Source organism: Leopardus geoffroyi, chromosome D4, assembly GCF_018350155.1.
Source record: "Leopardus geoffroyi isolate Oge1 chromosome D4, O.geoffroyi_Oge1_pat1.0, whole genome shotgun sequence".
Lineage (NCBI taxonomy): Eukaryota > Metazoa > Chordata > Mammalia > Carnivora > Felidae > Leopardus > Leopardus geoffroyi.
Window position 1 is genome coordinate 68,297,033 of NC_059342.1, and position 22,421 is coordinate 68,319,453.

The window sequence follows — 22,421 nt, forward strand, 5'->3', positions numbered from 1 at the left end:
TTACAACTTTTATTAGTAGATGCCTCAGTGATCCATTTCTTGCAAGGGAAATGGCTGTGATCTGAGGAAGCATGGTTTCTAATTTTCTTTTCCTTTTTTTTTTTTTTTTAACATTTCACAAATATGTTCTTAGTGATGAATTCTTTAACGTCTGTGCACTGTTAGCAGAGTTCTCCAGAAGAGGATGCTTTTGACAGGGGGGGACAGAGGCTCCTTTTGCTTCATGGTGCTCTGTGCCCTGCTGTTGTTTAGGAAATAAGTTATTCCTTGTTGGTTACTATGACTTGTTTTCATCTCTAAGGCTGAGCACATACGATTTTAGAGGTGACAAGTGTTGCAGAGGCAAGAAGCCCTTTTAGTCTTCCCCTCCCTGTGACTCCTCCAGAATGAAAGCATAGCAAATTAGAAAAATAGATGGCAGTTAGGTGCGTGGGGCACCAGGCAAATTTCCTTCCTTGCCTGGCTTGGCTGCCCCCTTTGCGTGGGCACTGGGGCGACAGACCAGTTCGGTTTGACTGTAAAGAATTTCATGGTGTGTGATCACTTCTCACTGGAAAGTGTAGTATCCACATTCATGATCCGTAACCACATGGGGGGGGGGGGGACGTCTTTGGGTAGAGGGGCATGTATTCCTCTCTCCGAGGGTAGGGGATTTACATGAGTAACTTCTAGTAATGTTAATGAGAATTACAAGCCTAACCCTCCCCATCCCCCTCTCCGATCCTTGAAAGAACAGCCTCCTTTGTCTTATCTCCTTTGAATCCATTCTCCACCATCTAGGTATATTCTTGCCAATGAGAAGAAATGGCACACAATAGCCTCGGGGAGTTTTTGCCAGACGGTCTGTCTTCTAGGAGTAGAGCGGGAGGTGGCTTTAGTGCAGCTCTCAGGGCTGATGGAGAGCTATTTGATGTGTGACAGGTAATGACTGGCCTCCTCCTTTGAGGATGAAACAGCATGAGCCATTGGAAAGAATAGATGACTGGTTTCATGTTTCCTAAGGGTAAAGGAGCAAATGTGCCAGGAGCATGCCCCTCGTTGGCAAGTGTAGACTTTCATCAGGCACGCTCAGTGCAGGGGGCTCATGTCCTTGTAGCCACCCCATTCCCAGCGCCCTTTCCAACACGGGAACTAGAGAGAAGACTGACCGTGGCCATATCGCAGGTCCTGCCTAGGAAGCTCGGAGGGAATTTGAAAGAGAAGAAACCAGGCATGAAGAAATCAAAATTAACCCAAGCAGAATCCTCCCCACCCCCCTCTCATTATGCAGTTGGGAGGAGTCAGGAAGGCATTCTGTTGATTTCTTGCCCAAGATAATCCCTGCTAAGGAATTAATGCGCAGAGCAGATGGTGCTGTCTCATTTCCAATGAAAAGAATCAAGGAAGATAGTCTGTGCAATTATTTTTAATGGCTTGTGTGGTGATCTTCTTAATTTGTGAGAAAATGTTTCATCTTTTGTTAAAACTGGCCCATTCACATAGCGTTTTGTGCTAAAGATTAAGGCAGCACAGAGACACCTATCCTGTTAACGTCATCCTGAGGATTTTATTAGATGAAGTGTTTCAACCAGGGGACATCTTCCTGTAGCATCTTGTATGTACAAGCATAGGGTGATCAGATATGTAGAGATGATGGACATTTCCCCGTATGCTGCCCTCACTCTGCTGCGTGGCTGCAGGACCGTCTCGGCCCTGCTGTTTATTATCCACAAGGAGATTGGCTCTCTGTGGTGTAATGAAAGACATATGGGCTTAGGACTCGGGAGAACACAAAGGCCACGTGAGCTCTCATCTTTGAGTTTGCCAGGAGGAGTGGTCTGTAAACAATTAGCCAGCCAATCCACATTGATCAGACCCCTAACATGTGCCCAGCGCCATGGAGAAAACAAAACGACCGTCAGTATTTGATGTTTGCAACAGACCTTCCAGAATTGTCTATACCCCCACATTCATGAGTACCACCAATTGAGGAGTAGATGTCAGGCAGCCAGCCAGGGGCCCTCACTAGCTCAGGACATACTTTTACAAACTGGCCTCCCCGCTTCCCAGGATTCTCGTTCACGCTAGCTTCTTTGCTCACAGATCTCATTCAGTGCTCGTTGCCACCCTGTGAGGTGTTGATTATGACATCCGTGACAGATGAGCACAAGTCGTGAGCCCTCAGCTCTACTTGGAACGCATCGAAACCCTGAGGTCTGCTACGCGTACCTGGTCCAGTGCCTCTATATTCTTTTTAGTGAGCAAAGATAAACCTGTGTCAAATAGAAAACGAATAAGTGCTAAATAACGAGGCACTGGTAGAGCGTCCTAGAAGGAAGAGATTCGATAGAAAAAACTGCCGAGACGCTGTTGGAATGGACAGAAGGAACCCCTTCTGGGGTTCCCAGACTATTTGTGATGAGGCAGTGAGGAGGAACGGGGCCGCTGGGGGCCTGGGACCCAGGAGCTGCTCTTGACGGCTATCCAAGAAACGCCCTGATGTGAGAAGCCAGTAGGAGAACTAGGAGTAAGGAATCTGGAAATTGCCTTCATGGAGGGTTTTAGGGGTGAAAGTAGGAAAGAAAGGAGGTTTCCTAATGAATGTTGACTTCCCTCTTCTGCTTCCTCCCACAGCACACAGGTAACACTTCTGCTTTCTCCTCACAGATCTGATGAGATTTGCTGACCGTGGGGCTGCTATTAACACTGAGAAGCGTTTTCCCTGTGAATTTTGCGGACGGGCGTTCTCACAGGGCTCTGAGTGGGAAAGGCACGTGCTCAGACACGGCATGTAAGTTGAGCCGTCCCAAGATGCCTTTGCCCAAAGTGAGAAGTGGCAGGGAGAGCAGGTTCTGTTTTTTTGTTTTTTGTTTGTTTTGTTTTGTTTTGTTTTGTTTTTGGTCCCCCTGACAATCCGTAGGCCCTTCCCTCTGTGTCACACTTTATTTCTGGGCTTGGGAGGAGAGGCAGCCATCAGGAACTAGGTTTCTTCTTTTCTGTTGGTTTTTTCAATGGTCACCCAGACACAACTCAAATGAGGAAAAATCATCTTTACGAAAGACAAATCCCACTCAAGCCCTCGCGTGGAAGTTTAGCGTTCTCCAGCCAGTGTCCCTTCAGCTTTCATTAGCCTGACATTCTCTGATAGAGCGTGGACCGGGGTCAAAAGATCTGGCTTCTGTTCCTGCCTCTGTGATGACTCATTCCCTGAGTGGCCTTGAACATTCCCTCGCACCTCTTGGTGCCTTCAATGCTCTGCCTCGGGGACAGAGCCAGCTTCTGCCTGCCTCCCAGGTAGGTGGGAGCATATCCGTAAAACACTTGTAAGATCTTTGAACATAAAACCGTCCCCTAGACGAGGCACTCTTAGTCTGCCAGACAGAGAGAACCCAGGAGTCAGTTCCTGAGTAGAAAATGCCCCTGAAACCCCAAGCATCTAAACTTCAGAGAACCTAAGTTTCCCTAGACATGGGTTCCATCTTTGGGTTTTTACTTTTTGTTTGTTTTTTATGATTTGTTTCTGGATCCGTCCATTAAATCTTTACCTGAGTTGCTCTTTTAGTCTTCATAAATATAGCCAATCTCCAAGCTTATGGGTTACACAGAGGAGTTTGAGCATAAGGCAGTTCTTGCTACTACTACCAGTTATGACCTATCACCCAGTAGAAGAGGGAACATAAAATAATTATGTTAATGTGGACACAAGGCATGGTATAATCAAAACAGAGTATAATAATGGCTATTTTTGTAGGTTCACATCTTTAATAAGATGCTGAAATACATGACCTAAGCATAACATGTAGCAAAGGATAAATCACTCAGAATTTACTCATATGTTCATGGCATTTATGCAAAGGAAACCCCAAGGTCTTTTTAGGATCAGGGAAATAAGGACTTTTTTGTTTAATTAGAAAAAAAGGCATACTCATCCATCTCTACCATCACTGTTTCTCCAGGGCGTTGAATGACACCAAGCAGGTGAGCAGAGAAGAAATCCACCTGAAGGAGAGTGTGGAGGACAGTATTAAGATGCCCTCTATAGAGGAAAAGGAAGATGATGAGGCAATCGGGATAGACTTTTCCCTAAAGAGTGAAACAGTAGCCATCTGTGTAGTAGCTGCTGACAAATCTCTCCTGGAGAATGCAGAGGCCAAAAAAGAATAAGCGTTTGGTGAACTTCTTAATCAAACCGTACTTGAACCGTGATGAGAAAGTGGGGAGGGCCAGCTTGGGCTGAGAAGGGCGGGGACAGAAAAGAAGACAGAACAAAGCTGCTTTTTAGGACTGAACAATCTATTTTCAAAGCACTGGTACCTGTGTGAGTGAGTATGTAAATTAAAGTTATTTAAATGGTTGGAATATGTGGCTCCTTTTCCATCACTACACCTTTTCTTCCGGATCTTCATCATGGAAGTGTCATTTGTTGCGGAATATGGAAGCACCTCCCATGCACACGGTGTGCTCTGTGGTGGTCTTGGACAGGATGTGGAAACAGAAGCTCCGTGACAGTACAAGACTTCTCTTAGGGGAACAACTTTTTGACGCACATCTTTCGGTGCGTTTTTCTAGTTTTAATACCTTAAGCTTTTTCAAGACCTAACTGCAGCCGCTTTGGGAAAAAACAAACAAACAAACAAACAAAAAAAACACAAAAAAACAAAAAACAAAAACAGAAAACAAAAAAACTGCTTTGCATAAAACAGTCACCTGTTTCCTAGTACCTCAAACTTAACCAAGGGAATTCTCTGCATTTGTCAGTACTACCTGTCGTCGTTGTGGTTAAATGTAGAGAGAACTGCTGGGCAAGACGGTGAATGGAGAAAAAAAAAAAAGAGAGTTTTAAAGAAAGGAACACAAATTGTGCTTAAAATCCCCACGTGGGTTTTATTTCTTAAAATACTGTGATTTTTTTAATTATTTTAGTAAAAAACAAAACAAAAAAAAGAAACAGACTTTAATTATTAGATAACTGTTTGTGAATTGTCATCCTTTATTCCAGGTAAGCTGTTTATTAGTGTTCAACTATAATTTAGAATTTGGTAGATTCATGTGAGCTAATTTTACGGTGACTGTGGAGTTTTGTTTGCCACATGTTTATTTTCTATCAATTTGAGTGTTACAAACACAGCACAATTCAGTTTTCACATAAATTGTTTTTTATGTGCGTGTTATTGTTGTTTTAATTTGGGGGTAAGGGAGATTTAGTTTTTTGTGAATAGGAATGTCTTTATTTTAAACATGGAAATAACAAAGAAGTTAACTTTTTTTTCCCCTTAATTTAACTAAAGAACCAAACTTTTCGGCACAGCTATGCAGCTTGTGGGCCAGACGAGGAAGTCCTCTTCACCCTTTTGTTGCTTGTCAATTAACACATTATCCGTCTCACACAAATAATTTCTGTTAGGATGGGCTGGCTTTTGTGTGTGATTTAAAAATCTGTGTTCTGTTTTTGTTTGCATTGTGTTTTGGGGGAGGGTTTTTTTCATTTATTTTGTGGAACAAGGGGATATGCTAGAATCCCATCCCTTTGGTGAGTGGACAAGAAATACTTATATCCTATAAGGAGCCTGGAGAACTACTTTTTTTTTTTTTTTTTTTTTTTTTTTTAATGTAGCTGCCAGCTGCTCTGTTTCCCAATATTAGCTTTTTCAGGAGGGAGCAGCTTAGACTAAATCTAAGTCTACATTTATAATATGTTCTGATTGTGAACAAAGGGTTTCATTCCAAAAAGTAGAAAAGAACTTTCCTTGAAGCCTAGGTTATAGAAGCCTGTGTGCATGTGTGCTTGGATGTATGTGTGCTCGTGTGTATGCGTGTGTGTGAGTCCTTTGGTTTTCATGTTTTGTTTTTTTGTTTTTTTGTTTTTTTGTTTTTTTACTTGGAAGGGTTGTGGGAGGGGGAGGGAAGAAAGGGGCAGGGAATCCTGAGATGACAGTGTCCCACACAGCTTCAAATAAAATCCATGGAAAGATATTGCATTTGTGGAATAGGTGCTTACTTGAAAAGCATGTTCTTCTTTTATTTTCTTGCTGTTAAAAAGTTTTATTTGTAGGGAGTTTCTTTTAATTTAATTTTTTTTTTTTTAGGGATGGGGGCCATCATGTGGAAACCAGACAATGGGGAAAGTGTGATCTAGACAAAGATAACATTTTGTGTCCATATTTGTTTTTAATTGGCCTCATTTCAAATGTATTAAACAGTTCCATACCTGGATTGGGTGTTTGTATGGTTACCAAAAAAAAAAAAAAAACAAAAAACAAAAAAAAAAAACAAAGAAAAAAAACAAAAAACAAAAACAAAAAAAAAAAAACAAAAAAAAAATCAAGCAAAAAAAAAAAAGGAAAGAAAGAAAGAAAAAGGAAAAAAACAGAAAATAATTGTGACATGCTTTTATCACTACTTTATTTTTCAAATAACATGTAAATATTGTAATCCATTGGATTTTGTTTTGCTAACCTGTTAATAAAAATATGGGACCATTATCCTTTTAACAAGGCTAGAATGTCATTTTTTTCTTTTTTCAAACATATACCTGATATTTTGTGGCCGCACATTTTGGATGCATTATTATAATTCTGTTGACTGTAATGACATAGAATTTACAACATTTTTTTGTTTAATTTATACAGAGGACATTTTTTTTTCAGAGCTTGAGAGAAGATAAATAGCAAAATGAGAACCTGTTGACTCCAATAATCAGTGTTTCCCAATACTTGATAGGAGAGAGGGAGATTCTGAGTTCTTGAAGCCAAGGGTTTAAAAAACAACAAAACACACCAGTAGGTTATTCAAGTTGTTTGCAACATACATTTTGTAATGAAATGTGAGAAATTAATAAAGAATTTTTTTCACATGTGTTTATGTGCATCTGTTGTAGATCATTTACAGATAAGAAATGTGGGAATAATAACAGTGTTGTCTTTCAGTGCATGCACAGGAGAGCTAATTCAAGCCACTGAGTCTACACAGGTGTGGAAAGCAAAGGTAATAGTAAGGTGAGGTATGAGCTGGGAGTTTTAAAGTTAGTATTTCTACATCAGATATTTATCACCAATTGGGGGAATTTTATGGAGGGAAGGTTTTCCACCAAAAATGTGAATCAAAGTGCTATATGAAGCTCGAGAAGGAGGAAGTACTAATGAATAAATGTCATCTGGGGACCCTGAATCTATGAGCATAGTTATTTTAAACTACTGCCACCAACTATCTTACACCAGTAATTATTAATATCATTAGCATATTCTTTGAGCTACACTGTTATAAATCAAAGGAAAAATTAATAGTCATGAAAACTGGAAGAGTAAATTAAAACCAACATCACTGATTGTTAAACTCAGCTGATTTATACGATCTGCCTTCACCAGGGTTAGGAGAAGAAAGGCTCACAGATCATTTGTCCAGAACTCGTTCTAAAAATTTGGTTCTCAACTTTCCTTGTCCTCCTTATCCCTTCCACAGAGGAGAGTTTTTAAGACACTTAAAAGAGCATAAAACACAGAAAACAGAAATTTGGATAAATCAGAACCCAAAGGGAAAATGAGGACTGAGTAGCAAAGTAATTATGGTGGAGAACTGACAAAAATGCATTCTGAGAGGCCATACATAAACCATGTATTTGGCTCAGAGCTTCCTGGTAGGCAAGGAAATGAAAGATCAATCAAGAATCACATTCACATTCACATTTACTTTCAAATGCTCAAGAGATACTCAACCTTTTCCAAAACTGCAAGCTGAGAAGTTTCTTTGTGTTTTTCTAAAGGAGAGAAAGTGACGTAGAACTTGTCCATTGACAGCTGTTCTCTTGTGGCCTCCATCAAATAACAGTGTCTATATTGAGTTGATGTCTAAGCCATACTCCCACTTTGTTTTATGGAAAGTAAGTGGAATATACTGATACATTAATCATGGTAAGGACTGCAACAGGGCAACTCCTTGGAACCATAGAGATGTAATTCTTCCACATGTTCTCATGAGGGTCAGTGTGAGGTATGCTTCCTTCTGGTGACTCAGGAATCCACACTCTTCTGATGATGCTATCCTTTCAATACACGAATCCTAGGATCATTGTTGAGATCTTTGGCTGATAAACTTCCTCAAATGCCTCCTCCAGGAAGTAGCACCGATCACTTCTCACTTCCCTGGTCACGTGGCCCCATTTAATCGCAAGAAAGGGGTTAAGTGTGTGGTCTTGTCTACCTGTGTGCCCAGGAAGGCCACCTGAGCTGACAATCTCTACCATAATCAGGAACTTCATAGAAGTGTTCCTTCGGAAACAGGTGGGGGTGGGGGTGGGGAGTGGTCAGAAACCTTCCATCCTTTGCAAAGCACAAGATGCAGGTCCTGTTAACCCCTGCACTTAACCAATATTTTCGAGCAAATATTTGGTGGAGGTCACTGTGTGACAACGAACGATACACGCAGCCCCTTTCTTCTGACAGTTCGTGAATAGTGAGGCCGGAGGTGCAACGTGGGGAAGATGTGCTGCAGGAGGTGCTGGGGCTTGCTGGGCCATTAGCCACCTCTGTTGATCCTGACCCTGGGGAAAGATGGCCTTGATTGTGAACACCTTTCCTCTGTCCATCTGAAAGCTCACATTGGATTTAGGAAAGGACGCAAGAAATTGGTTCCTCACACACATTTGGAGGGTCTTCAGCCCTGAGTTTAACAAAAATTACAATTGCAGCCCTCCCAGGGCTGTGATACAGAGGACAGCACTCGATCCTAGAGACCGTAAGACGCTTCAAAGTATCATGCTCATTATTCCCCGAAAATGTCAGTTCTTTTCCAAACATCCTGCTCTCTGCACATGCCGTTCCCTCTGCCTTCAGTGAACTCGGATTTACCAGAAATTACCTGCCCTATAAGACCCAGCCCAACTGTAACTTCTGATGTGAAGCCTTCCTTGACTCTCTATGCGTCACATGATAGAGTCACTCTACTTATCACCTGCCCCTGTCTCAATAAACATTTATTTATTGAAGAATCTTCTCTTCCCCGCCCCCCCACTCCAGCTTAGACTTTAGCTGAGACACACTGCTGTCAGATGCAGCTAGCCTTTTTAAATTCAAATATATTCCTGTTGATACCAAGTGTTAGTTCTCATCTGATTTGGCATCTATGTTACATTTTCTTTCGGAAAGCTTGAGATTGCTTTTTTAAATATCTAAGTAAAAATATGCAGCCTGGTAGATGAAAAATGTCTTTGTCTGAAAGTCTCGGCTCTCTGAAAAAAACATCAGAAGACTGAACTGGCAGTCCCCCCTCTAGAGGTCACTTCGGCCATCCTCCTGCCGTCTTGCTCAGATGTGAATAGGAAATGGATGGGTAGATCCACTGGGTCTGAACATTTGGCATCAGTGGCCACCAGCCACGGGGTAGGAGACGCAGAAGCCAGAACCGGAGGTGACGGCGGTGGAGATGTGTGGCTTTGACAAGTGGGTAGACTGTTAAGATGTGTGGTGGTGAAAGCAAGCCCCAAGGGTGGGGAAGATGGGTCCAGAGGCAGGCTTGAGGGAAGAGGTTTTCTTGGAATACGAGCGAATTGGACATGTTTATTATACCGAGGGAAGGAACCATGATAGCAACAGGGTAACTGGCAAGCAGATTCATACTGGGTGTCAGGCCACAGGAGAGCAGTGAGCTTTGCAGACAGGGACTCCTTCCTCCTAGGCAGAGAAGAGGAGAGGAACGTGTCTCCATGTGCATCCATAGGTGGAAGATGTAGGTGGGGACTGAGTTCATGCTGATGAGCCTTGTCTTTGAGGTGGGATCCAAAGTGACAGGTGGGGGATGAGTTGGCCGGTGGAGATTTGGAGCTGCTACTGAGGGTGGGGTAGAACTGAGTGGAGGGGACAGGGAAGCGGAACAGAACAGAAAACATGATAGAAACAGCTGACTCCAAGGGTCTGGGGTAATAGATCTTTTGCTAGGAATTCCCTCACCATCCCCACACCACTGCCATGCCCCCCCCACCGCCCCGCCGCCCGACACACACACACACACACACACACACACACCCCACAACCACCATCACCACCTAATAAAGAAAGGAAATGGAGAGACAGAGAGAGCCAGCTCTTGGAATCAGAAGGGATACTTCCTTTCTCCGCCTACTTAATTATCTGGTTTTTTGAATTAGGGGTGGAAAGCAAACTCGCCTTGTTCCTATTCACGATTTCTCTCTTGAGTTTGCTCCCATTAATGAAACAGCTTAGTTTGGTTAGCTAACTGCATGCATGACTTCCAAAAACCACATCACAATGCAGGAGGAATGCAGCCTCTAGCAACGCTACAGCAGCTTAACCACATTGTTTAGAGAGAGGAGCAGGGCAGTGCCAGTGCCTCTGAAATCCATTTAAGATGTGTGAAAACACAAGATTGAAATTCTGACCTTTCCCCGAAGCTGAGAGAGTCTACTCCAGGGGGCTGTTTAGAAGACTGCAGCTACAGGCCTGGGCCCATCCACGTCTCCCCAGGACTCTTGGCCCCCAGTGGCCCGTCCAGTTGGGAATCCCTGCCTCTCTGTGTCCGTCTGTCCCTGAAGGCGCCAGCCTGAAGGCAGCTGGGCACTTTGGAAGAGGAGATGCTGAGTAAAGAATAGCACTGGGGCCAGAAGAGAGGTCGTCAGAGGGCAAAGAGAGGAAAAGGGGAAAACCTTATCTAAATCCTGTGGGTCCTGGTCAACGGTCAACAGTCACCCACTGCCTTTTCAGATTTGCATCAGAGAGGATACTCCACCCCCATGGGCTTTCTGATGCTAACCCGGATGTCAAAATGTTGGAGGCATCACGGGGCATGAGGAAGGGCATGGAGCTTGGGATTTGATTAACGTGCCTGTAGATGGTGGATAAATATAGCAGCGCTGGTTAAGAGTGCTGTGTGTGCTAGGCTGCCTCAGTTTAAATACTGCCTCGTCCGCTAACTTAAGTGGGGAGTGAACCTCCCTAAACCTCAGTTTTCCCATCTGTGTAAGTGGAGATAAAAGTACCTAGTCACATACATATTACAAAGATTGTATAGAGAGACATATAGAGCACTGCCTCCCCTCCCTCAAAGATCGGGCTTATGGAAACTGCCAGAGTAGGAGAATTGCGGTTTGGAGAAATAAAGACCTTCCAGAGAACTGGGGAGAAGGTAGGGGCCACAACAGCAGCAAACCTATGAAATGTCTTGTGAAGATGTATTTTTAACTTCTCCTAAAATAGAGTAAAAAAAAAAAAAAAAAAAAATCCGTGACATTTAACACATATTAAATCACAAATAACAAGTGCTATCCAATTAATTTCGATTTACCATCCCTTGCTTTTATGAAGATTTTCAAGGTCTCCCTCTCCTTAAGTTTTAAAAATTCAGACATCGGCTCAGAGACAGATCGAGGAGTCCGCTGATTGGCTTGTTTGTTCTCGGGTTCGGGTCTCCGTCCATATACTCACTGTTCACTGCTTCCCTGGGCATTGTTCTCTCTGTTCCCCAGAGACCCGGGCTCAAGGTGCCTCAAAGAACAAACCTCAGGCACCATCTGTGCACACAAGGTGCAGTCCTCCCCTGGGGCTCCCGGTCTCGGGAAACACTGCCTCTTACCTAGCCACCCAAGGAGAAGTCTGGACACTCACTCCAGCTCCTCCCCTTCGGCACCTCCCCAGACCCAGTCGTCCGCAGCACGACGCCCCTTGAGTCCACCTGCCGCTTGAATCCAAGTGCGGCCGCTACCACCACTTCCTGTCCTGTTTCCTCCCATCTCACCAGGCCACACAAAGCAGCCAGAGGCAAATCTGATTCTGTCGCTTCCTTTCTTTTAAAAAAAAATTTTTTTTTAACATTTTTATTTATTTTTGAGAGACAGAGCATGAGTGGGAGAGGGGCAGAGAGAGAGGGAGACAGAATCTAAAGCAAGCTCCAGGCTCTGAGCTGTCAGCACAGAGCCCTGATATGGGGCTTGAACCCACAAGCCGTGAGATCGTGACCTGAGCAGAAGCCAGACGCTTAGCCAACTGAACCACCCAGGCGCCCTTGTTGCTTCCTTTCTTAATGCCTCTCAAGCCCCTCTAGCTCTGTCCTCCGGGCCCCTGCCCCACAGAGGCCGGTGACAGTAAACATCCTGTAGTCAGTCTCCCAGCCATTCCTCATGCACTATCCATGAATGCACCATGCCTTTCCACACACTGCTCCAATTGCCTGGAACTCTTCCCTCCACCTTCAACCTAACTCCTCTTGCCCTTGGCTACTCAGCTGAGGTTTAACCACTCCGTGCTTCAGGTTTTTATCCCATAAAATGAGCATAATAACGGTACCTTCTTCACAGGTTGTTGGAAGAATGAATGAGTCAAACCACATGAAGTGTGAAAAACTGTGCCTGGCAGTTTGACAAATGCTAGCTATTATTATCCTTTCCAGGTAGCCTTGACGCTGAACCACACTCCCCAGGTTATGTGTTTCCATATTGCCCCACACTTCCCTCATCATGACCCTTAACAAATGGGACTCGAACTGAATCACTAGACTTAACATTCTAGGATCATATTTATCTCTGTCATTGCTCAGGGTAGGGCCAGGAGCATTGTGGGGATGCGCTGAATGTTAGTTGAATGAATAAATATTCAGGCCAAGAGGCCCTTTTGCCTCATCCCAGATGACTTACAGAAACTCCTTCTCACTAGGGCTTATGACAAAATACCCTGCGATGCTTGAGTTCCTGCCCCAGCTCTCACTAACCAGAGATAACCTCATCAACGTGCTGTGTTGGGGGCACGACAGACAGGGTTACTCTCTCTTTCACTTAAAAAAGGAAAAAAAAAAACACGAAGAGGGAAACGACTTAGTCATCACTGTCAACCTTGGCAAATAAACATTGCTATTACATACTCCAGAACTCAAGGAGCAACACATAATTAGGCACAGGTTCAATCAGCAGCAAGATGCAGGTTAGGTGAGAGCAGAAAATGAGTGGCTCATTTGCACTGCAGAAGAGGTGAGGATGTTGATTTTCATGCAAACACTGTCTCTAAGATTCCCAATTAAATAAGCACATTAATATTTTTAAGGCCCAACTGAGGTGAAATGCTTTTTCTGAGAAAAGAAGCAAAGAAGCTGCATAGCTGTGTTTCAGAGTGCCAGGAGCAGATTTATTGTGACTTTACTTGTTTTCTGATTATAAACGTAATATATTTTCGGGTCGCCTGGATGGTTCAGTTGCTTAAGTGTTCGACTTAGCTCAGGTCATGATCTCATGGACCATGAGTTCGAGCCCTGTGTGGGGCTCTGTGCTGTCAGCACAGAGTCTGGAGCCTGCTTTGGATTCTGTGCCTCACTCTCTCTCTGCCCCTCCCCGACTCACATTGTGTGTGTGTCTTTCTCTCTCTCAAAAATAAATAAACATCAAAACAAAATTTTTAAGTAATATATTTTCATTGTGAACATCTTTAAAAATACAGAAAACAATAAAGAAGAAAATAAAAATCTCTAATAATCTTACACATATGGTCCTATCATCCATTTGATTCACTCTATTTATATTCAGTAACTCATTCAGCAAATGATCTCATCAGTCTCATGGCTTTAAATGCTGTCTTTATGTTCATGATTCTCAAATTAATATTTCTCACCCTGTCCACTCCAACAAGTTCCAGGCCTAGATGTCAAAGAGACAGAACTTTGTGGATATTTCACAGCATCAGAAACTCAGATGAGCTATAGGAAACCTCTTGATTTCTACCCTCTCCTCAAAAAACTGTTTCTGTCTCTAACCTTCTCCACATTAGTAAAGGCCACTGTTATCCACCCAGGTGCTTAAGCCAAAAACTAAACATCGCACCTTACCTGTCACACGCATTTAGTCCATCAACAAGTCTTAACTCTAAAAAAAACACCCAATTTCCTACGTGTCTCCCGTCCCCACTGCCATCACTCAAGTGCCAGAGATCAGCATTTGTTGCTAGGGACAATGTACAACCAGTGCCCTAACTGATTTCTCTCTTTCTCTAGTCCTCAAATAGCAGCCACAGTGATATCTGGTTACTTTGTTAAGCCTGATACCTAAAAGCAGGATGGCAAAAACATAAATAATTTAAAGCCTTGAATATATATATATATATATACATATATATATATATATATATATATATATATATATATATCAGATTTACAGAAATCACCTCCCATTATCCACCATACCAGCAGGGTCTGAGTGCCTGGTTTTTAAGATAGTGTCCCCACTTGTACCACACACTTGGCCAAGAGCAAGCTTGGCTCTTTTCGCTGGTTTACATTTCTCCCTCTGCTACCGACAGAAGCAATGATTACTTCTTTGATCATTTCCTATCTGTATAGCAGTATGGATTTTCAATCTATGGCACAAGTGAATCAAAAATGTAGCTTTTAAAATATTTCCTCTCATAATTAAACTTCGTATCTATCTGGAACCCCCACGTTGTCTAGTAGCAGGAAACTCAAATCTATTTAATTCTAGATGAACTCAATCACGTAGGGGGTTTCTCTGTCTCCTCAAGCTTAAACTCAGTAGGTTTGGAGTTTCTCCACTCCTTCTTCTGTTCAGGACCTGGGGTTTCTCTAAATCAATTGGGATAGTGGGATGGGGAGTGGCTTTATAGAATCCTAGTGACAGAAAAAAAGGGAGGGTGATTTGGGTTCACCTGTCACCTGCCTTTGCTGTAATATACTAAAAAGAACTTTATCTCTTGTGATTTTGGGGGTTAGTCCCACTTTTATCAGCTGAGAGAGTTCCCCTTCACCGCTGTCCATTCTAGGTGTGTCAATTGGTCCAAGCAGTCCGCATCTGACCCTCTTCGGATCACGGGGAATTCTCAGACCCTCCTCTATGGCAATCCAGGACCATGCAAGACAGAATGAGCTATCCTGGGCTCTCTATGTGTCCTGCTGCCATTTTCTCTTTATTTCCAGCCCACCATACTACCTCTCTTGGGTTAAAGAGAGTTCTGCATGGAATGTTCTTCACGTTTTCCAAACCTGTCCAGCTGTTCTATCGTCTCCCGGCTCAAGGAGGAGAGGGTTTAGTGTGGTAGACCTGGAGATCCACGGCTGCTGCCCAGATCCTTCTTTATGGAAGGACCAGCTGCAGGGAGTGAGTAGAATCAGCAAACATGTCCAGCTATCAGCTCCTCCCACCTGCTCTTCGCACCTGATGCAAGGTCATGCTGTTGTCAAAGCAGCTTGTACCAAAGACTAAGGTGGAGAGTATAAAGTCCAACCATTCCGCCCAACAGAACTTTAGTAATATTTGCTCCAGAGTTCCCTACCGGCCAAGGCTTGCCTCTCAGTTTAACTTCTCCCTCTGTCCAATCCTGCTTTCTTTCCCTGCCTTTCATAGATGTTAATTCCTAATAAGCATTTTGCACCTCAAACTTCATCTCAAGGTCTACTTGCAGAGAACCCAACTGGTAACATTTGCTAGCTGAGCCATGTTCAGCATCCCTTGTCAGAAATACTCATTGCAACTCTTGTTCCCCCTAAGAACCACCCCCCACCCCCTTCTCAGCTCAGCTCCTGGAATCTCTACAGACTTTATAGAACTAGACTATTCACTTTAAAAATATTTTTAATATATTTTTATATTTTGGAATTTTATATATTTCTTTATAGTTTATATATTTTTACATATCATCACACATTCTCCCCAAATCTATTGTAAATAGCATAGCATATGGCTTTTGGCATGAGAAAAGCCAAGCTTTTGAAACTCAAAAACCTTTTCTATTAACCTGTTTTCTTTGCCAGGACTTTGAAAAGGCTCTTTTGAAACTCAAGATTGAGAATTGATGCCTTTGTTCTCTTTTGTTTGGCTGTGGCCTCCCTTCCTTGAGGCAATGAGTTTAGACTGCCCTAGCTGCTGCCTGAAATGATAGAAGGTTCCCATGGTATATTAGACACATGGAGGTTTGTGTGTGTGGAACATGGAAAATACTTGGGTTAACTTAAAATCTCATTTTAACTTATTTGCCAAATACCTGTAGTCTTCTAAATACCACTGAAAACAGTTGGAGCTCACATCTGTGCTGGTTCTGAAACCTAAACATGGAAGGTGAAGCCACAGCAAGAGTGAGAGCTCTCTAAAATCATAACTGTCAGCATTTAAAGCTAAAAGATGTTCTACCAGGAAGTTGGAAATAAATTTTCTCCCCAAAGAGATATGCAAAGTCACCTGAAAGTGACAGAGTAGCATTCAGAAGAGTAGGGCTGTAATACATCTCAAAGGATAGACGGTTCAGAAGATGGAGTTAGAACTGATAAAGCAATATCAGAGAGGGAGTCTCAGAAGCACATGTGGACAGTCCTATTAGAAAGCCCTTACCGGGGCGCCTGGGTGGCGCAGTCGGTTGAGCGTCCGACTTCAGCCAGGTCGCGATCTCGCGGTCCGTGAGTTCGAGCCCCGCGTCGGGCTCTGGGCTGATGGCTCAGAGCCTGGAGCCTGTTTCCGATTCTGTGTCTCCCTCTCTCTCTGCCCCTCCCCCGTTCATGCTCTGTCTCTCTCTGTCCCAAAAAAAATGAATGAACGTTGAAAAAAAAATTAAAAAAAAAAAAAAAAAAAAAGCCCTTACCTACTCTGTAGGCTGATGGCTGCAAAATGTTTGTAGTGTTCTGGTACAGTGGTGGCCCTCAGTGAAACACTCTGTTCAGTCCCTTCCCTTGAAACTGGGCTGTTCCTGTGACATGCTTCAACAAACAGACAGCAGAAGTGATTCTGTGCCAGTTGTGGGCATCACCCTTTAGAAAATCTATCAGCTGAGCCCTGAGACCCCATGCTAGGAGTCTGGCAACACTGATGGGGAGACCTGTGGAAAAGCCACATGGAAAGAGGGGTTCTGAGATCATATGGAAAGAGAGGAGGTCCAGCCATCCCAGCATCCCAGCTGAGCCAAACCCCCACTGACCAGCAATTTAAAACATCCACATGAGTGACCCTCAGTAAGACCAGGAGAAGAACTTTCCACAGAGCCCGGCTCATTTTGAAGAATTGTATGAATCAATATCATTTTCTGCCTTAAGCTGCTAAATTTTGTGGTGGTTTGTTATGCAGCTTTAGTCAATTGCAAGGAAGCTATAGCATACAGACCTCAAGTCTTCCGAGTTATGAAATGAATTTATCAGGCGTCCTCATTAATGCCATTAAGTATTCAATTTATCGTACTCTGTGCTAATTCACCCAACAACCGTCCAACCCATCCCCCAACCCTCTAGTCCCTGCCCTGCCAAGCAGTTTGGACATAGGGAAAAGAAGTCACTAGTAAAAGGCCAATGAGAGCTTTCTTTCTGGCTTGCGGATGGTTGACGTCCGTGTCCTCGTGTGGCCTTTCCTCAGTGTGTGTGGACAGAGAAAGAACAAGCGCTCTGGTCTCTTCTTATAAGGACACAATCTTATGCGATCAGTGCCCCACCCTTGTGACCTCATTTAACCTTAATGGCCTCCTCCTATGTCCTATCTCTAAATATAACCATACCTGAAAAATAGCCTCTCATTTCACAAGAACTCAGGAATGTTAATGGTTCCATTTGTGTCTCAACCTGATTAAGCTGGGGTTGGTAGCTGCTTGATCCCATTTTCATACTCTGTGCTTTCCTCTCCTGCGATAGACTGCTTCACTGGCACATTCACACACTGGGTCACTTTTGTTGCAAAGCCATAGAGCTAGTGGGAGATTTGTATGAAATTGTATTTATGAAGAGAGGCTTCTCAAAAAGAACAATTCTTGAGAATGTCACCAAGTCAAAGAGACACATTTCTTCAGCGAAGGGAGGTGATTAGTTGAGGTACTTGTGATCTAATAATTACGGGTCGGTGGTGGGAGAACTCTCCCCAGATTGTCCCCCGTCATGCCCTTAGCCTTGGCATAGTTTAGAGGCCACTAGCTCTCCCACTCTGGATAGGTGACCTTGGGCAAGTCAGTTAACTTTCCTAAGCCTGTTTCCTCATCCTGAAAACAACTTCCCTTCCAGGGCTATAATGTGGGAAGAAAGAGATAATGGATATGAAGGAGTACAGTTACATAATTACTTTGTTGAAGTGGCCAATCATCATAGGTTTCTGTGAGGCTGATCTTTTTCAGAGAAGACCTACCTACAAGGATGATCAGGGATGGGTTTGCTGCTTTAACGTTTATTTATTTTTGGGACAGAGAGAGACAGAGCATGAACGGGGGAGGGGCAGAGAGAGAGGGAGACACAGAATCGGAAACAGGCTCCAGGCTCTGAGCCATCAGCCCAGAGCCCGACGCGGGGCTCGAACTCAGGGACCGCGAGATCGTGACCTGGCTGAAGTCGGACGCTTAACCGACTGCGCCACCCAGGTGCCCCGGGTTTGCTGCTTTAAATGAACTTGCTTCATTTCCTATCCCGACCACTGAGGACAGCTGAAAGCTCATAGAGTCCATGAGGAAACCAAAGCTTGGTACCCATGTCAGAAGCAGCTCCTGGGTCTAAAGCAGTGTTTCCCAAGCTTTAACATGCCCCAGAGTCTCCTGGAAGCTTATTAAAACATCGATGACTGCATTCCACCCCCAGAATTTCTGGTTCAGTAGTTCTGGGGTGGGTCCCAAGTATTTCCACATCTAACAAGTTTGCAGGTGTTTCTGCTGTCCAGGAGACCACACTTGGAGAATCACTAACCTCAAAGAACTACAGACCTGACATAGTGTGTTGCTTCCTGTGCAGCCCATTTTCACAGCAGAGCCAGCTCTATTCCCTGTCAGTAGAGAAGACATCTCTCATTTCACAAATTAGTAGGAACCTTTTCTCCTACTTTCCCAATCAGTGGTCAGAAGTGAAAGTCACTGGCTCATAGTGATTAAACTCTAGAGCTGGCCTGGCCAGTCATCCTGGGAAGAGGGTTTAACCACACACCTAAATGAATGTGTTTGATCAATAATTAAGTGAGCTGTTTCTGGAATGATTGTGCTGATGAAGCCATGGTCATGCTGCACAACATAGGAGGCAGTTAGGAGCGGTTTTGCTTGTTCATACTGGGTTCAAAAGGGCTTTGGGAGTTACAAACCTAGCCTCACAGAATAAACATAGTTTTTAAAGCAGGGAAATCAGCCATTACTGATAAGTAATGGTGAAGGAAATATAGTGCTGCTAAGTGTTGGTTTCACAATCTTTCTCATACTTGAGAATTACCAAACTTGTGAAGTTGTGTCCAATTCCCACAACACTGAAAGTATCAGGTGCTTGCCTCCCTGGCCTTCCCTGCATTTAGGGGACTGATGGGGACTCTGTCAATCAGTGCACTGACTTCAGACTCCACTAGAAATTAAGAACCCAAGAAGCAGGGATCATGGAAAAACTACCTGCCAGTGGGCAGGTCTACTCTACTGAGTTTCTAGAAGCATCTGGGAAGAAGTCCCAGAGACATCACAAAGCATGTTGGTGGCTTCGGATGTGCAAGCTATGGCACCTGATGGCACGAAGGCTGCACTGGTGCCTTCACCAGGCCAGTGCTGGGCCCGGTTGGGCAGTGGTATTCTGCCTTACATAGCACCCAAGTCTCATGCTAGAGGTTTTTTGGGTTTTTTTTTTGTTTTTTTTGGGTTTTTTTGCTGTTGTATTTCTAACTTTTGCTTGCAGCTAAGAGCCCGGTTCAATTCAGAATAAGTTCAACTCTAAAAGAAAAAAATAAACTCTGAAAGAAAAAAGAAACAAGTTTTGAGTTCTGCTCTTCCCTTTTTTGGCCATTTTGAGTAAGTCTCATAGCCTATCCAAGCCATAACTCCTTACATGGTGGTAGGGAAGAAGAGGAATCTCTTCCTATAGGTAGGTAGTGGAGGAATAAAATGAGATAAATATGTGAAAATGCTTTGAAAACCAAATTGTACCAGGAAAATGTGAGTTAATATTTTTCTATAAATGCAGACTAACACATACGACCTCTCTGAGACTTTGTTTTGGCCCTTCCTCAAAATTAGTGATCCTTTGCTTCTCTGTATCATCTGTACCTTGAAGCAGCTCTACTTAGAGCATTTTCACACTGAATTTTACTGAGTTGTTTATTATCCATCATCCCACTAGACTATGAGCTCCCCAAGGGTGGAGTCTTACTGATCTTTTATTTTCCCTCTGTTGTCTATTGGTATATAGTAGGTTTAGAGTGATTGTCAACAGGATGAAATTTTTTTTAAAAAATTGCTAGGCCCTCCATGAATGTGCCAGGAAATCTCCAGCTCAGGTGCAACTCTCACTTTTTTCCTTTGCAACACTTTTGGAATCTGTCGCGAAGAGCCCCAGTGGACAAGGGAGTGATCAGATGGAGTATGCTCCTGGCGAGGCGACCAGTTGTCCTACAGGTGCAAGTGACGGACACAGCAGAGGAAAAGTGTCTTAATTGGTAGCGTGAAAAACATTTCCCAGGTGCTAGCCTGGGTTGTAAGTGCCATCTGTCCTGCCACAGAGGATTAAAGGGAAGAATACCTTTCTCTGGATTCTGGGGACAGCGTAGGCACCAAGATGAGCTGTTGATATTAACTTGTCTGTGTTCCACCTGGATAATTGCAGGCGAGGGAATCTGTCTAGGGTTTCCATTTTGAAAGCAAATGGATGATGCAGTGGCAGATCTCTTGTTCCCAGGTGTTTGGTTGCATTTGTTAAAGGGTTTTCTAGGGAGAATGAGAATTAAATATTTTTTTGGACTATCCTGGAAGATTTTGTGTCAATATACTCCATGCTGTTTGATGTTTGATCTCCCAGTAGCAGAAGAAATGAAATGTACTTCTTCATTCTTGTCCTGTCTTTTCTTAAATAGCCTTTTGCATTCATTTTATGCACTCTATAATTATTGAGTTCCCGTGAAAGGGCCAAGTCCTGTATTGGGTCCTGTGGTCACTAAGGAAGATATGACATTGTTTCTGAAGTCAGTAAATTCACTGTCTTGGATGGGAGGTGAGGTAGGGGCTCAGCCATGGAAACAAAATACAACATAATATAATGAACAATAGAGGTGTATACGAAGAATAGAAAGAGGGAGAGAAAGAAAGAGAAACAGAGAGAGAGAGAGAGACAAAGAAAGAAAGGAAAGAGGAAGAGGAAGAAAATACCCTCAGCCATGTCCAGGGATCATAGTCCCTGTGGTTGTATCCTCTGCCTCCTCCCTCATTCTGTTTGAAAACTGCCTCTTCCCCATCATTGAAGTACCAGCAGAACCATTAATTATAGTGCTTCTCTACTGTCCAGAAGTAAGTCACATAGTCCAGACCTGGCCAACAGTATCATAGCCTGGCCATCTTTCTATCTTCCATGATTGATACAAGGATAGGACACGACCAAAAGAAGGTCTCTCTATGAGACTGGCTATAAGGGCACAGAGAAAGAGAGGGTTGCTCTCTCTCCTGAGATCATGAACTGGACACGGCCATACAAACATGGAGTTGCTGGAGGTCTTCTGTGTTCATTAGGATTAACCAGGCTACGCTGCGCTAACAACTTCTAAACCTTAGTAGCCAATAGCAAAGGCTTATGTTTTTTTTTTATTTTTTTTAACGTTTATTTATTTTTGAGATAGAGAGAGACAGAGCATGAATGGGGGAGGGTCAGAGAGAGGGAGACACAGAATCCAAAACAGGCTCCAGGCTCTGAGCTGTCAGCACAGAGCCCGACGCGGGGCTCGAACTCACGGACCACGAGATCATGACCTGAGCCGAAGTCGGCCGCCCAACCAACTGAGCCACCCAGGCGCCCCGCAAAGGCTTATGTTTTGTTCAAAGTTCTAGTCCACTGGGTCAGCTGAAAGATCAGTTCAAGTTCCCTCCCCTTATGTGGGACTAAGTAGATTCTAATTCAAATTTTGTTGGTCACCATAGAAGAGGAAAAAAAATCATGGAATGGTCATGTGCTGCCAATTAAATGTTCTAGCCCAGAAGTGACACATATCACCTCTGCATACAACTCATTAGCCAGAACTATTTCTGTGACCCTACCCCATCACAAGTGGTCCAGGAAATGTAAATCATCCATGTTCCCAGAAGGGGGGGATAATTAGAAATACTTGGAAGATAGCAGAACTGATATACAGGAATCTGTTGTGTGCATATATATAAATGTACATGTATATATAGATGTGTGTGTATATTTGTGTATATGCATATGCATATCGACATATATATCTCTTTACAAAAATAAATATGTGTGTGTATGTCTATGGGGAAGAATAGAGAGAGAAATAGGAGTATACGTATGGATGGATATAGGAAAGAGAGAAAGATCTCTGTTGGCATTATAGGCTAGAAGATCCCTTTCAGTTACTTTGGCCAATAAAGTCTCTCTTGTCTAAGCTAGTTTGCTTTTGATTTCTGGCATATACACTCAATTGTCCTGAAAAACATAGGAATCACATAAGGTGCAAGAATAAATCCACATCTGAGCTTTGGTTTCTCACCTAAGGGAGGGCTGGGTGCTCCAGAAATGAGAATGATACCAGCAACACG

The 22,421-nt window shown here is 43.4% G+C and overlaps 1 protein-coding gene and 1 long non-coding RNA gene across 15 annotated transcripts in view; one reads left to right on the forward strand and one right to left on the reverse strand.

The window, feature by feature from the left end:
* Positions 1-6,836, forward strand: part of ZNF462 (zinc finger protein 462) — a 140,580-nt gene extending 133,744 nt beyond the window's left edge. For 11 of the 14 annotated variants that reach the window (XM_045470060.1, XM_045470069.1, XM_045470059.1 and 8 more), the window contains 2 exons: positions 2,647-2,770; positions 3,936-6,836. In XM_045470060.1, the coding sequence (XP_045326016.1) occupies positions 2,647-2,770; positions 3,936-4,143 (332 nt within the window). In that variant the 3' untranslated portion in view covers positions 4,144-6,836. The other 3 variants (XR_006710474.1, XR_006710475.1, XM_045470067.1) reach the window with 3 other exon arrangements.
* Positions 6,837-7,643: 807 nt separating this feature from the next.
* Positions 7,644-22,421, reverse strand: part of LOC123593719 — a 208,176-nt gene continuing 193,398 nt past the window's right edge. Inside the window, exon 3 of the long non-coding RNA XR_006710477.1 lies at positions 7,644-9,817. This is a non-coding gene — a long non-coding RNA (uncharacterized LOC123593719). The remainder of the gene's footprint in view (positions 9,818-22,421) is intronic.